General features: G+C 40.3%; 1 protein-coding gene across 7 annotated transcripts in view; it reads right to left on the bottom strand.

Annotated features, from left to right (window-relative positions):
- TPD52 (tumor protein D52) overlaps positions 1 to 16,489 on the bottom strand; it is an 86,401-nt gene that overhangs the window by 12,728 nt on the left and 57,184 nt on the right. For 4 of the 7 annotated variants that reach the window (XM_019725547.3, XM_019725555.3, XM_074319264.2 and 1 more), the window contains exons 2-4: positions 13,322 to 13,437; positions 3,186 to 3,334; positions 1,647 to 1,748 (exon numbers count right to left, since the gene is read on the bottom strand). In XM_019725547.3, the coding sequence (XP_019581106.1) occupies positions 1,647 to 1,748; positions 3,186 to 3,334; positions 13,322 to 13,437 (367 nt within the window). Of the gene's footprint in view, positions 1 to 517; positions 545 to 1,646; positions 1,749 to 3,185; positions 3,335 to 13,321; positions 13,438 to 16,489 lie in introns of all 7 variants that reach the window. The other 3 variants (XM_074319265.2, XM_019725532.3, XM_019725540.3) reach the window with 1 other exon arrangement.

Raw genomic sequence — 16,489 nt, 5'->3', positions numbered from 1 at the left:
TTTATCTTCTGTCTGCTTTAGCGTGCACACACACACACACACACACACACACACACACACACACATCAGAGTAACCCATATAAGACGGAAGACTACCAGTACATATGCAGTCTATTACATTGCATAATGGGACCCAGGTGAATGACCCAGCCTTTTAAGAGCACCAAAGAAATGAAGGCATCAATACCAAACAAACAAAGTCAGACATTAAAAGGGAGGAATTCTGCGTGCCATGGTAGAGTGGCTTCTTTAAAAAAAAAAAAAAAAAAAAAAGCCAAAGTCCTTTCCATATCCCTTGATCCACAGTGTCAATTTCTTCTTCTTTTAATTTATCCATTACCCATGGTATACAAGAAATCCTCCCTTAAAAAACAGGAATAGCATTAGAGCAAACTATTCTAAAGGCCAGAAAAGTACGTAGTGGACAAACACGACCATCCAACGTGGCATCACAAGCTAGGAAGCACACTGTCTGAGACAACTGCTGAGTGGCAGTGACGGTGCAAACCCTCCTTACCTAAAGGAATGTGAAAAAGCTTGCAATCTGCAAGAAGCCAGAGTAAGCATTAAAAAAGAAAGGAAGTGCTGGTAAATCTAAAACAATTAAATCACCTATTTTTATAAAGTTGTGTAAGGTTTTAACTGAACTCAGAAGTGCTGCATAATTGAGTCAGCATAAAAGGAAATGAGAACACCTGAGAAGTGTGTGTGAGTGTGTGTGTGTGTGTGTGTGTGTGTGTGTGTCGTCCAAGGGTTCAAGAAAGCTGTGTTTATTACATTATGCTTAGAATGTCGATAGTCCAAATATAATGAGCAAGTCATTTGGTGTTTTGGGTACAAAGTATAAAACACTGATAGCCAAAGTTGTTCAACCAACAAAATTCTGGTTGTAAAATCCACTTTCCCCACAAATGAAAAACACAAAGTCATGCAATCTGAGGGTTTTTGTTTTTAAAACACAAGTCTTTCATGCCAACAGAAGCACAGCAAATTTAAACCCCATCTGTCATTTTCAGCACCATTCTAATTCACACGTGGGGCAGGGCGAGGCACACAAAAGCACTGTGATGCAGTTTTATCAAACCGGCCAGGAAAATTCGGCAGACTCATCGAAAAAGATCAATGCAAAATAAAAAGCGAAAGCTCAAACTCAAGATTTGGGCCTAAGCATGAATGTCAACACGGCTTGCAGATCAGTGCACAAGTGGGCGTGTTGTAGTCACATCATGGTGTAAGAACGTACCACACACAAGGGAAGGGAAGGCTCCAGCCGGGCATACGCTCCTGGATGCGTCCTCAGTGAGACGCCAGGCTCAGCCCACAACCACACTCTTGCAACCACGAGAGACATACTTACCCCGTACAGTCAGGAAGCACTCAAAGGAGAAAAGTTCACAACCAGAATTTTCCAGCAACTTTAAATGTATTCCGGAGACGACCCTTTAGAACGCTAATGCCTAAAAGTGAGACGGCTGTGCCTGGAAGAACTGAGGCAGCGATTCAGGGCCTGCTATGAAGGTGTGCCCGCCCTCACGGGAACACGTTCCAGCCTCGTCCAGAACCAGTCAGGAGACAAAAGCAAGCGCGGTATATTGTACAATAATTTGCCTCAGCTACTTAACGAGCAAGGAAAATGGAGGACATACTTTACGTCTTCCAGCTTCTTGGTGATGACGGATCCCACAGACGCGAAAGCAGCTGAAGCCTTCTGTCCAGCTTGAGACAAGGTTTCCGATGTCTTTTTGTATCTGTGTTAAATGATAAAAACAGAGCAAAGAAAAGTAAGCCGACCTGTTTTTTCCCAGGACATCTAACATCCTTCACAACCACCAGCTCAGCATCACCATGTCCTCTTATCCCTGAGCATCACTTCACAATCTTTGTGGGGCCCTGAGAAGCTGGCAAGACAGACGCCTGTAAAGGCAAGGCCGGGGAACTCAGGGGAAGGGCTAAAAACAGTCATGGAGCAAAGATGAAAGTGAGCCAGAGGCTGAAAGAAATTATACCTCTTAGTCTTGCCTTCTCCACTTAAGCCAAACAAAACAAAAATGAAATCAAATTCCTCACATGCCTTTTACAAGTTTATCTCCTAAAAAGGGGCCAGAAGCAAGGTCGGGGCCATGTACACTTTATTATCCAAATGAACTGTATGAGCATAAATAATTTTTTTTTTAATTTTGCGTGTCTGTAGAACTACCAAATAAGGACTTGTGGCCTCTCAATAGAGGACGGAAAAGGTACAATACTTCACATGGCTGTGATACTTGCTGTGACACAAAGGCACAAAGGTATGATTCACCACCTCCCCTTTCTCATCTCCCCAGGGATTAGCGAAGGGGAAACAAAAACAAACAAAACAAAAGGATATGGTACCTCCTGCAAAGACGTTCAGAGCCCCGCATTATAGAAAGGAATGCTCAGGCATTTTTACTCACCCTTTCAAGATCGATATTAAACACAAAGACAGTTTATGGTGCCACAAAGAATAGTTTCCTGCATGTTTGCCCACTTCCTACTTCTATAGGTAGAAAGTGGGCCAAGGGGGTGGGCACGCTAGCGCTGTCGTCTCAGGATGCAGTCGGCCCTACCAGCTTAGCAGGTGAGACTGAACACAGAAGACAGACAACGGCGTTCAGAATCTATTACTAGAAGCATGCCCCTTCTTGTGCCAGAAAACAACACGGCACCATGACAATGCCATGTCCAAAGTCACGTGAGCGAAAGACAGGAAGATAAGGGGCGAGCCTCTACCACCAGTGATGTATAAAGCAGGGTCAAAAAAGACTGGTCAAATCCTGCCTCCCCATTTGGAGAAGTTGGTGACCTCAAAACTTATCTGATCCTGTCTGTTTACCCAGGATTCTGTCACCACTCACTCCACTGGGTTTGTCTGAGATCTAAATGGCACATGCACATATCTGGCGAGTCAATCTACAACATCTTGGGAACTTAGATTTTCTTTCTTCGACTCACATGGGGCTGTTTTTCTTTCCATTTCCTAGAACTGTCTGGAGGACCAAAGTTAGAGCACCATCAGGTACATTGAGAATTGGGGTGAAAGTGCCCTGTGTAGCACAAAGAGAGGTTATAGAAGCATCCTCGCTGCATTTCTACTCCCCTCCCCAGACAAAAGGCAGAAGTGTCCTTTACATTCTCTAGAAAGACATATGATCAAGGGGACCTACGCAGGTGTTGCTGTCACATCTTGCCACCCTTTGGCAATGTTCTGTTTTAGTTCCTGTAGTGAATTGATCCCAAGCTTCCGTTTGATCTCAGCTAGATGCTTCTCTTTTGCTGCTAATACCTGAGACAGAGTCTGGATTTCTTCTTCTACCTGCGAGGAAGAGGGTGGGGTAAGAATACAGCAAGGTCATTCGGTAAGTTCAGACTATTAACGCAAAACTATATGCACCATTCTAGCTATTTCAAAACATTTTTTTGATTCATGTATCTGTCTCTTTAAAAACAATGTATCATATGTTATAAAGTAAACTGGTCACATGCTAATAATAACGCGTCCTGTAGAGTTTCTCTTTTCTCTCGTATGTATTTCCGTCTCGAGTTGTCCTCAGCCTTCTCGCCTCCCCCTATATTTCCTTACTCAGCTACCTCCTGGAAACGTAGGGCTTGAAACTCTACACAGATAACATTCATTTTATTCTACCATCCCCTCCCCTGACCCTTGATGCTGGCTGACCAGCCTTCGCTAGGTGGTTAGAAGTGGGCCCCTGCTCTACAGCCTGTAGCCAACAACCAGTGACATGGCTGATGTGAAAAGAGATGCTTGACTGAGCAGACTCTTTTTCATTCAAGAATCGAGCTTGAGAAACTGAGAAAACATTGGGAGGAGAAGCTGGAAAGACTTGGACAAAGAAGCCCTGAGGTACAGGTAGGGCACAGTGAGATCATGAGATGTTGTGGAAAGCTGAAATATACCCGAGGAAGCCAAAACTCTAAGCAGAAGCTCTGAAGAAAAGAAAAAGACTCACAGAGTAGAGGGAAAGGTTACACCAGGAAAACAGAAGGAAAGGCCAAATCCACAATGTGGAAGAGACTTTTTGTCCCAGGAAGTTGAAAAACTAGGTCCCTAAAGTATATTCGTTAATATTCAAGACCCTGAGAAGAATGCTTCTCTTGGCTGCTTGAGGAGCCATATTCGCAGCCTGGATGTACCGGTACTTCTATGATTTCAATAACAACATGGCCTTAAAACAACATATACTGTCAAGTAAGCTGTTTTCACTGCTAATTAAATCTTTAGAGAGCAAGAAGGGAAGAAAAATAGTACTCAACATAAGGAGAGAAGGATAGGGCCGGCCCGGTGGCTCAGGCGGTTGGCGCTCCGTGCTCCTAACGCCAAAGGCTGCCGGTTCGATTCCCACATGGGCCAGTGGGCTCTCAACCACAAGGTTGCTGGTTCGACTCCCGCAAGGGATGGTGGGTTGTGCCCCCTACAACTAGCAACAGCAACTGGACCTGGAGCTGAGCTGCGCCCTCCACAACTGGGATTGAAAGGACAACAACTTGACTTGGAAAAAAGTCCTGGAAGTGCACACTGTTCCCCCAATAAAGTCCTTTTCCCCTTCCCCAATAAAATATTTAAAAAAAGGAAAGAAGGATAAATCAAATGTAATCCGGCTGCCAAAAAAAGGAAAAAAAGAAGAAGAACATCGCTCTTGGATGGTATGAACAAGAATGCAGGTCCAGAACAAAGACGATTCTCTCTGTTTGCCAGAGAGCACTTCACATGATTGTACCAGCTTTGGAAGTCACGTTTTAAGATGTACATTGACAGAGTGGAATATGAGAAGAAAAAGGCAATAATGGATGAATGATAAATGAAATTAAACATCAAGTAAGTTAAATGAGTTGCCCTAAATCATCAAACTCGTAATGTAGGAACTAGAATTTCAACGCAGGTTTTCTGCCTCCACGTGTCAGTTTACTGACAAATTTCTCATTGCTCACTTTTAGCTTTCCAAAACCTCTCTCTTCACCCCAAACTCCAAATCTTCAGAAACACCAAAGAATAGACTTAAATGGTACGTTTTTGACCTCTTGACATTCTCTGAAGTACTCAATTCCCCTAATGAAAGTGGGGAAAAAAGACCACTGTAAATATTTCTGAACAATACATGACCCAGCGCATTCCCACCTTTGTTGGTTAGATTGTGCAGCTAATACACCTAACTTAGCACACCATACGTACAATACTACGATTCCTTGATTCAGTATACCAGGGGCGCCAAAACAATGTTCACATTGTAAAAGATGTTATCTATGTACTACTTTGAAGTTGAATTGAATTACGGCAGCAATGGGTAGTATGATGTTTCGCTCAAAAGATGGCGTTAATCAAGTGAATGCTAGCATCATTCATTGTATTACAATTTTAATACAGCTTTTTCCTTTCTAAAAATGTGTATACATTTTTAGGGGCACCATCTGTCCGTGTGTGTGTGTCTGTGTGTACTTCAATATATTACATATTCTGTATGTTCAATATATTGAATATATATTGTATATCGAATATATACGTGTGTATATATATTTATATACCTTGTGTGTGTGTGTGTGTGTGTGTGTGTGTGTGTGTGTGTGTATCTTAAAAGAATAAAGCAGAGCATGATTAGGAATCTCTGATATAAATAAAAAATAACGAGTGGGACAGGTACTACAAAGCTATGGTAATCAAGATTGTGTAGTACCTGGCATAAGAATAGACAGATGGATCAATGGGATAGAACTGAGAGTCCAGAAATAAACCCATACATTTACGGTCACTTGGTTTTCGACAAAGCTACAAAGACAATGCAGTGGGAAAGAACAGTGTTTTCTACAACGGTGCTGGGACAATTGGATTTCCATGCACAAGAATAAACTTGAACCTAAATCAGACTACATATAAAAATTAACTCAAAATGGATTGGAAGTCTAAATGTAAGAGCTAAACTATAAAACTCTTAGAGGAAAACACAGGAGTAAATCTTCATAGCCCTGGATTAAGCAACACTCCTTAGATACGACACCTAAAGCACAAGCAAACAAAGAAAAACTAGATAAATTGACTTGAGCAAAATTGGAAATGGCTGTGCTTCAAAGTACACATCATGAAGTAAAAAAACAACGGACAGAACGAGGGACATACTTGCAAATTATATATCTAAGAAAGGCCTCGTATCCAGAACACATAATGAACACTTATAACTCAGTAATAAGAAGACAACTAATCCAATTAAAGAATGGTCAAACAATTTCAACACAGTAGCCCCCTCTTCCACGGTTTGGCTTTCCTTGGTTTCACCATTACCTGTGGTCAACCACAGACTGGAAATATTAAACGGAAAATTCAAAATCAACAATTCCTAAGTTTTAAATTGCGTTCTGAGCAGCATAGTGAAACCTTGAACTGTCCCACTCTGTCCCACCCAGGGTGTGACTCATCCCTTCGTCTGGCATCTCCACTCTGTAGGCACTGCCACCCATCAGTCACTGGGTAGCCATCTGGGTAATCAGATCGACTGTGGTATCACAGGGCTTATGTTCACGTCACCCTTACTTTACTTCATCGGGGCCCCAAAGCACAAGAGTGATGATGCCGGCAATCAGTATATGCCAAAAAAGAAACTAAAGTGCTTCTTTGAAGTGAAAAGGTGAGAACAGTACAATTAGATACATGAGAGAGAGAAGAGAGACCACATTCACATAACATTCATTATAGTTTGCTGTTATAATTGTTCTATTTTGTTATTAGTTATTGTTACCCTCTTATGGTGTCTAATTTATAAATTAAACTTTATCATAGGTATGTATGTACGGAAAAATATATAGTATATATAGGGTTTGGTACTATCCATGGTTTCAGGCATCTACTGGGGGTCTTGGAACATATCTCCCTGAGGAAAAGGGGGACTGCTGTAAATAGTTCACCAGAGAAGTTATACAAATGACCACTGATCATATGAAAAGATGCTCAATACCATTCATTGGTAATTAGAATAATACAAATGAGTTATCACTTCACCCTCACTAGAATGGCTATAATCAAAAAGACAGACAAAGAGTTCGTAAGGATGTAGGGAAATCAGAGCCCTCACATATCACTGGTGGGAATGTAAACTGGTGCAGTTTGCCGCAAAAACAGTTTGGCAGTTCCTCGAAAAGTTAGACATAGAGTTAGCATATGACCCAGAAATAACCTAAATGTCCATCACTTGATGGATGGGCAAACAAAACGTAGTATATAGCTATACAATGGAGTATTATTCCGCCCTAAACAGGAATGAAGTACTGATGTATACTACAGCATGGATGAACCTTAAAAACAGTACACTAAGTGAAAGAAATAAGGCACGCAGGACCACGTGTTGTTTGATTCCCTTCATATGCAGTGCCCAGAATAAGCAAATCCGTGGACACAGAAAGCAGACAACTGGTGGCCAGGGTTTGGGGAGAGGAAAAATTGGGAGTGACTCTAATGGGGTCTGGGATTATTTTTAGGGTGAAGAAATGTTTTGGAATTAGATGGGGTATAGTTGTACAACTTTGTGAATATACATACACCACTGAATTATAAACTTTAAAAGGATGAGTTTGATGGTATGTAAATTATATCTGAAAAGGGAGTGAAAAAGAATAATGAGTGTTTGGGGAGGAGCTGTTTTTCTCTTCCTTTAAGTTTCTAAAATTATTTCAAGCACTGACTGTGATGTAAAACCTTTCCAAACTAAAAACTATCATTTGTTTTGCATTTAAATGATTTTATTACATCTAACTATTATTAGTATATGCTATTATTCTTATATCATAACCATGAGGAAAAGTAGCATTATGTCTGCCATATGTCATGGAATTGGTTTTTTTTCTTTAATTTGGCTAAACTTCTGATAAAGCATGGATACTATAGAAATAAAAGGGCAGGTAAGCCCACAAACGCCAGAGTTCAAAAAGATATGATACAAGACTCTGCTGCAGTGCATTTCCTTGTGACCTTAACCTTCATAGTGGTGGGTTAGGGAATGGTTTCTTACATATGACACCGAAAGCACAAGTCACCAAAGGAAAAAAATAGGTAAATTTGACATTGTCAAAATTTTAAAGTTCTGTACTTCAAAGGGCACTATCAAGAAAGTGAAAAAGGAAGACCCACGGAACAGGAGAAAATACTTACAAGCCACAGATCGGATAACTTCATTTGTTAAATAAAAATGATATCATCTATTCAGAGATTTAGACCTATGCTTTCTCCTCCAACAATCATGGTAGTAATGGCAGCTGCCTCATAACTGTTGTGATGATTAACGAGATAATTCTTGCAAAGAGCTCAGCTTAGCGTACACCACCAAGCAAGGAGACTGGAGATACTAGGTGCTATCACTGGTTTTAAAATATTATGGCTAATGCAGTAATAATACTTGGAACTAATGAGATTCAGAGAAAACCGCTTTCTCATGCTCTGAGAGAGAACTTTTGACCCTGTTGGTGTCCACAGGAATATCTGTGTGCCCTTACAAACCGTTAGACATGGATTCTGCTTCTAGAAGTTTGTCCTGAAGAACTAATTAAAGGAGTACATAAAGGATCATATGCAAGTATTTCCATTGAAATATTTTTCATGATAGCAAAAAATGGAAGCCATCTAGTGTTTATAAAGGATTTGTCCATTAATTTAAAATGAGTTCATAGCAATTAAAAATGGGCTATGCAACAATTAAAAATGAGGTTGTAGAAGATTATTTATTGGCATGAAAAATGTTTTTGAAATTCAGTATTAAGTGGGGAAAATTATAGATGTATATTCTAATGCCTTCTTAAAATATAGAAATATTTATAGCAACACAGACATCGAAAAAGTCTGTAAATTTATACAATGTTTTTAACCAATGATACTCCCAAAAAAGGTAATACTTGTATAGAAAACAAAGGGAAGGCATATTTGGGAAAAATAAAAACATTGTATTAAAAAAAAAAAAGAAACAGTCTAGAAACAGATAATCTAAAATTTTGACACGTAGGTATTTTTAACTTCCTTCAGTATTTGTTATGTTTCTGCAATAAACACATATAACTTGTAGAAAAAATATTTTTGTTTTTTTCTTTTAGGTATGCACTACTCAGTATTTTTAATTCTTAGTGTCCTTGTAGGGTTTGTCACCAATCTGCCTTATCCATCCCATTCCCACCTTGTTTATAAAACCTTATGTACAGAAGTGGAGAGAACAAATACAGAGAAAGTCAATGAGGAAATGGAGGACGGGAACAACACTATAAACTAACTAGATCTCACAGACAGATGGAACATCCTCCAGAATAGAGCATATATCAGGCAAAAAAATCAGGTTTCAATAAATTTAAAATTATATAAAATACCTTCTCCAACTGTAATGGAATAAAACTCAGAATCAAAAACAAAAGGAAAACTGGAAAATTCAAAATATATTAAAATTAAACAAAACACTCTTAAACCACCAATGGTTAAGGAAGAAACCACAAAGGAAATTGGAAAATACTTTGAGACAAATGAAAACAAAAACACAACATATTAAGACTTATGGGATGGAGTGAAAGTCATGCTCAGAAGGAAATTTACAGCTATAAATGCCTACATTTAAAAAAAAGATCTCAAATCATTATATCTTAAGGAACTAGAAAAAGAAAAGCAAACTAAACCCAAACCTAACAGAATGAAGGGAATAAAATTAGAGTGAAGATAAACAAGGTATAGAATAGAAAAACAATAAAGAAAATCAACAAAACCAAAACTTTAAAAAATATCAATAAAATTGACAAATCTTTATTTTAGCCAGAAAAAATAAAAGAGAAGACGTAAATAAGTAAAATCAGAAATGAAAACGGCGACCTCACAGGCATAAAAACAATTATAAGAGAAGGCTATAACCAACTATATGCCAACAATCTAGATAACCTAGATGAAATGGACAAATTCCTAAAAACATACAAATGATCAAAACCGACCCAAGAAGGAATAGAAAATCTGAACAGACCTACGCCATGTGAAGAGATTAAATCAGTAATCAAAAACATCCCACGAAAGAAAACCCCAAGACCATATGGCTTCATTGGTGAATTTTACCGAACATTTAAAGAAAAATTAACGCCAATCTTTCTCTAACTCTTCCACAAAATAGAAGACGATGAAACACTTCCTAGTTCATATTAAAAAGCCAGTATTACTCTGATTCAAAAATTAGACCAAGAAAAGAAACTGCAGGCCAATTTCTCTCATGAATATGGATGCAAAAATACTCAATAAAACACTAGCAAACCAAACCCAGCAGATATTAAAGGGATTATACAGGCATACGTCGGAGATATTGCAGGGTCAGTTCCAGACCACCGCAATAAAGCGAGTATCACAATAAAGCAAGTTCTAATCTTTTTGCCAGTGGAGGGTCATGCCTTCAATTTGTAAAAAAAAAAAAAAAATCGCAATATCTGTGAAGCGTAATAAAGAAGTTCAATCAAATGAGGTGTGCCTGTATTCCATGATCAAGTGGGATTTATCCTAGAATGCAAGGATGCTTCAATGAAAAGCAATCAGTGTATTATATACCATGTTAATTGAACAAAGAGGGAAAAAAAAATACATGATCATTTTAATAGTTCAGAAAAGCATTTGACAAAATCCAACACTCTTTCATGATAAAAACACTGCACAAATTAGGAATAGAAGGAAATTTCTTAAATGTGAATAAGTGCATTTATAAAAAGCTGACAGTTAACATCAGGCTCAACGGTGAAACTCTGAGAGTTATCCCCCGAAGATTCAGAACAAGACAGGGATGCCCAGTTTCACCGGAGCTGCTCAACATCATACGGGAGGTTGTACCCAGAGCAATCGGCAAGGAAAATAAAGAAAAGACATTTAAAATGAAAAAGAAGAGTAAAATTACTTTGAATTGCAGACAACATGATTTTATATATAGAAAATTCTAAATGATCCACAATCTGTTTCAGAGCTAATAAATTCAGCAAAGCTACAGGATACAACATTAACATGCAAAATGCAGCTGTGTTTCTCTATAATGCCAATGAAAACTCTGAAAAGGACATTTTAAAAAGTCCATTGATAATCGCATCAGAAAGAATAAAATACTTGGGAATAAAGGTAACTAAGGAGGTACAAGATCGATACACTAAAAACTCAAAACATTACTAAAAGAAGTTAAAGAACATCTAAATAAATGGAAAGACATTCCATGTTCAGGGATTGGAAGCCTTAATAGTGTTAAGAAGGCAATACTCTCCAAATCAACCTACAGATCCAATAAAAGTCCTATCAAACTCCCAGTGGCATTTTTTGTGTATGTGTGTGTGGGTGGAAAAGACTCTAAAATTCACATGGAATTTCAGGGATCCTAAATAACAATTTTGAAAAATAAGAAAAAGGTGAAGAACTCATACTTCTCAATTTCAAAAACTTCTACAAAGCTATAGTGATTAAAACAGTTTTAGTACTCTCAGAAGGACAGACATATAGATGAAGGTAACAGAATCAAAGGTCCAGAAATAAACCCTTACATCTATGGTCAGTTGGTTTTTGACAAGGATGCCAAGAGCATTCATTAAGGATAGTCTCTTCAACAAATTGTACTGGGAAAACTAAATATTCACATGCAGAAGAATGAAGTTGGACCCCTACCACAAGCATCTAAAAAATTGACTCAAAATGGATCAGAGGCTTAAATATAAGAGTTAAAAGTCTTAGAAGAAAGCATAGGGGTAAGTTTTCATGATCTGAGTTTTGGAAATGGATTCTTAGATATGACATTAAAAGCACAAGCAACCAAAGAAAAAATAAATCGGACTTTATCAAAATGTAAACTTTTTGTGTATTAAGATACTATGAAGAAAGTGAAAAGGCAACAAATGGAATGGGGAAAAAATCTGCAAATCATACATTTGCAAATTACATAAAGAGCTCTTCAATCTCGACAACAAAAAGACTAAAAGAAAACCCAATTAAAAAAAAAAATTGGGCAAAGGATTTGAATAGTTCTCCAAAGAAGGTATACAAATGGCTAATAAGCACATGAAAAGATGCTCAATATCATTAGTCATTAGGGAAATGCAAATCAAAACCGTAATCAGGTTATCACTTCACACTCACTAGGACGGTTATAATAAAACAGACAGAAAAAAACAAATGTTGGTAAAGGTGTACAGAAATTGCTGATGGGCATGTGAAATGGTGTGCCTGCTGTGGAAAACAGTTGGACTGTTCCCCCAGAAAGGTAAACATGGAATTGCCATGTGATGCAGCAATTCCATTTCTAGGTAGAGAGCTCAAGGAACTGAGAACAGGTACTGAAACAAGTACTTTTACAGCAGTCAAAAGGTGGAAACCACCCAAATGTCCGTCGATAGACAGGGGGCTAAACAAAATATGGCTGCTACATGTGATGGAATACTACTTAGCCATAAAAAGCAGTGGAGTGCCATACATGCTAAAATGAGGACAAACCTCGAACAATTATGCGAAATGAGAGAAACCAGATACAAAAGGTCAGGTGTTGTAAAACTCCATTTATATGAGCTATCCAGAATAGGAAAATCCATCGAGACAGAAAGCAGATGAGTTGTTGCAAGCTAGGGGCGGAAGGAGAGAAGACTAAGGGATGCCAGCTTAATGAATACGGGTCTCCTCTGGGGTGGCTGAAAATGTTCTGGAACTAGATAGGGGTGACTATTGCACCACATCATGAACGTGCTAAAAGCCACTGAGGTGTACACTTTAACATGGTTAATTTTGAGGGGTGGCCGGATGGCTCAGCTGGTTAGAATGCAAGCTCTGAACAACAGGGTTGCCAGTGCGACCCCCACATGGGCCAGTGAGCTGCGCCCTCCACAACTAGATTGAAGGGCAACGACTTGGCGTGGATGGGCCTGGAGAAACACCCTGCCCCCCAATATTTCCCAATAAAATTTATTAAAAATAAAATAAAATGGTTAATTTTGAGAGAGAGAAAGAGAGAGAGAGAGGGTAGAACAGCTGAAAGTCCAAGTGTATTAGACATAGGGAGTTCCCTACAGAGACATTCACTAGCCCTCCCCTTACCACTTCCTACTTCTCACCCTACTTCTCAGATCCACTTTGCCATGTGCACCTTTACTCATGTGAAAACAAACTGGTATCTCTTCACTACCTCCTCTCCCCCACTCAAGACCTCTAGGATAAGTAAACAGCTTGCTTTCGTTTCCCTGGAACTGCTTTTTTAAGATATTACCACGTACTTTAGAAACACAGTGACAATACCTTTTAAGTACAAAACAGAAAGTTCCAGAAGGAACGCTCCTTTACCTTTGCAAGTTCTCTCCTTAGCTCCTCTTGCTCTTCCTCTGACAGGGTCTCTGTGGCACCAATCGTGGCAGCAACATCTTCTCCTGCCTCAGGTGCTGGGTCAGTTCTCAGAAGACCTTCATGGGGATTAAAAAAAAAAAGTCTGTAAGATATGAAAGCTAAGTTAAATTCTCCTTGAAGCTCCTCCACTGCCCAGGCCAGACTCAAGCCACTGAGATTAGATCCATGCATCATCTTTCTGCACCTTCAAATGACCTGGCTCCCCCAGAAAGAACCACAGGAGTCTGAGCCAACCATTAAAAACCACCAACTTCGGCTCTGTCAGAATCGGAATTTAGAAAATACAGCATTCTCTCAGCTTCTTTCACGTCTTCAGTCACAGGAGAGTCACTGCAGAAGACTTAAGAGGCTAAGAATGGGTCTCGGCAAGGCTTTCAATGCGGAACTAGTCAACCAGCATGACTAGCAATTCACACTAACCCGGGGCCAGGGACTGTCAGTGTCTTTATCTTCCTCTGTGTATGGAACCCAACAGGTACATAACAACCTCGGGAGGAAGAATACTGAGCAAACTCAATGCCTAAGGAAATGTTACTCTATTTCTTTCCATTAGTTAATAGACATAGGAAACACCTTCTTGTAGCTTTTAAAATACATCACCAGATATCTTTTTTAAAGTCCCTAATGTGTATAGTCAGAGAAATGACCAACGCCCACGTAGAGCTTTCCACATTAGGTATGACCAATCCCACCGCACCCATTCCCCTGGAACAGAGCCAGGGTCTGCCCGTCCATCAGGAAGAACTTGGTATCTCTAGAAAGTGGGCAGGGAGGCCGCTGGCTCTCAGCAGCTCTCCCCTCCCTCTGCCCACCCAACTATGCACAGGGCTAGGGGGAGGCCAGTGAGGCCCCCACACCCTGGGTGCAAAATTTAAGGGGGCACCCCAAAAATCCAATATAAATAATTTTATGATTTTAATGCAATATTTGTAAAAAAAAAAAAAAAAGTTCAACCAAAAAACCCACGATGAACAAAATACCAAAATTTTAAACAGACAGGCTCACTATTGCTAATTTGTCCTTTTGCCACGGACTCCAACCTGGCTTTGCTCGGCACTGTTCCTGATCTTGTCTTCATTAAAAATTCTAATATTTTGTTCATCATAGTTTCCTTTGCATTATTTTTAATGTTTGAAAATGCTACGTTAGCATGTTTTTATCTTGATCACGGAGCTTCTGGGTGCCCCCCTTAAGCTGTACACCTGAGGCAAGGACTTGTCACCAGTTCACGGTCCTCCCCATCCATTCCCATGTCACGGGTTTGTGTTCTCGCAGGCTCCTATAGTAACAGACTTTTTCACGTAGGGGACCCGGGGAAGGTCTCCCCTTCTCCCTGCCAGTGAGCATCACAGCTACCACCACGGTTGTTTCCCACCCATTCCACCCCCAGGTCCATTTCTGAGAAATGCTAGGTCAGCCATAGCAGCTGTGTGGCACCCACCCAAAGCCAGCTGCTGGGCAGCAGATGACGGACGTGACAACCAGGCAGAGAGGAAGAAGGAAGAAGAACCACACTGTCCAACAAGCAGCCAGCGCTGCAGCCACCCTAAGGGGAATCGACGCGTCAATGACAGAAGGAGTATGTGCCCCGCATGAAAGACACAGAGACAACTGCGACCCAGCCTACTGTCTATTAACTGCATAATGGCAGTTAATATTTATAGGAACAATAACCACTGGCATACGACTACCGAAACAGAGCCCGCCTGAAAGGTGTTTCCAGAATTGTTAAAGTGATACCCACAGGCTGGAGTGGCAAACAGCACAGGATTAAGTCCTCTGTACAGAGGCAACCCAATCAGACAACACAATCACAGCCAGCTCAAGGAATAATTGCTTCTGTAGGTTCCCTCTGAAATAGCTTCCAACAGACTGCCTGAGTGATGCTTCTAGGACAGAAAGCTGAGCATGCCATTCTGCAGCTTAAAATCCTTTCGTGGCTCCTTGCTGTTTTCAGGACAAAACTCAACCCTGTAGTTGAGCGCACAGGCCTTACTGGGCCCATCATCTGCTACCTGGCACTGGCATTCCAGACTCCAACTCTAGCCAAATCGAGATATAAACAAGGTGCTGTACTGGGTACTGTTAGATACCCCTGAGGAGGGTCCGTGTGTGCTTGCAAATTCATCCCCGACACCAGGTTATGTGATGGAGTATGAGACTGAGGACGGAAGACGAGCATACAGGTAACAGTTACACCCGCAACATAGGAAGAACCATAATGCCTTAGAAACATTCTTTATGTTTATGTTTTGCTGAGACCGCTCAAGTGCCCCAACTAGAACAGGACACCCTCCCCCCAAAAGAAAGCAAAATTCAGGTGCTACACGATGCCTTAAATAACGAAGAGGCTTTCATGCTTTTTAATAAACATTATTTTGCACATCTATTTAAGAAGAAGAATGAAATATCTGAGGACTAATAGTACTTTATGCGTAGCTGTCCAATTCCAAAAAGAATCTAAGGGGATTCTAACACTATTCAGATATTTAGTTAGATTATCAGGGAAAATAAATGTCTCAGGAAATGGGGTAAAGGGGTTGCCCACACTTGGTGTCAGAACCTCCAAGGTGACCTTGGGATATTCAGGATCTAAGCAAGTCCATAACGACATGTTCTGCTTTTTTCCGTATTAGCCTGCAGGTGGCAGCAAATGGTCGGCATTCTAATTTAAAGGTGAGGTTTCTTTTAGGATAATCAACTGGGGGCGGGGGGGGGGGGATGGAAAATAAAGGACATGAAGGAAAACAGAATGGTAGATATTGGAATCACCAGCAAAACATGTCCTGACTGAGGGAAATTACTAATAACCACGGCCATCACCTCGGCATGCGTTCCATTCAGACCCATGTGCGAGCTGAGGGCTACACATATGCGACATCATTCACAGGCAACACATGTGTGAGGTGGGGATCACCACTACCTTCTACAGCGGGGGAAACTGAAGCTTAAGCAGCTCGCCCACAGGAACCCGTGGTGGAGTCTGGCTTTGGAATCTAGATGGTTTGATTTGAAAGCATGTGCTTCAAATCACTGATTTCCACAGCACAAAGAGTAGAGACTGAAGGTCAGATTTGGGAAGACACCTAGAAGCAACAGTAAATAAGA

Source organism: Rhinolophus sinicus, chromosome 7, assembly GCF_057876585.1.
Source record: "Rhinolophus sinicus isolate RSI-liver-muscle chromosome 7, RSI-T2T, whole genome shotgun sequence".
Classification (NCBI taxonomy): domain Eukaryota; kingdom Metazoa; phylum Chordata; class Mammalia; order Chiroptera; family Rhinolophidae; genus Rhinolophus; species Rhinolophus sinicus.
The sequence above is the reverse complement of the archived record's forward strand: the minus strand, read 5'-3'. Positions and strand labels throughout refer to the sequence as shown.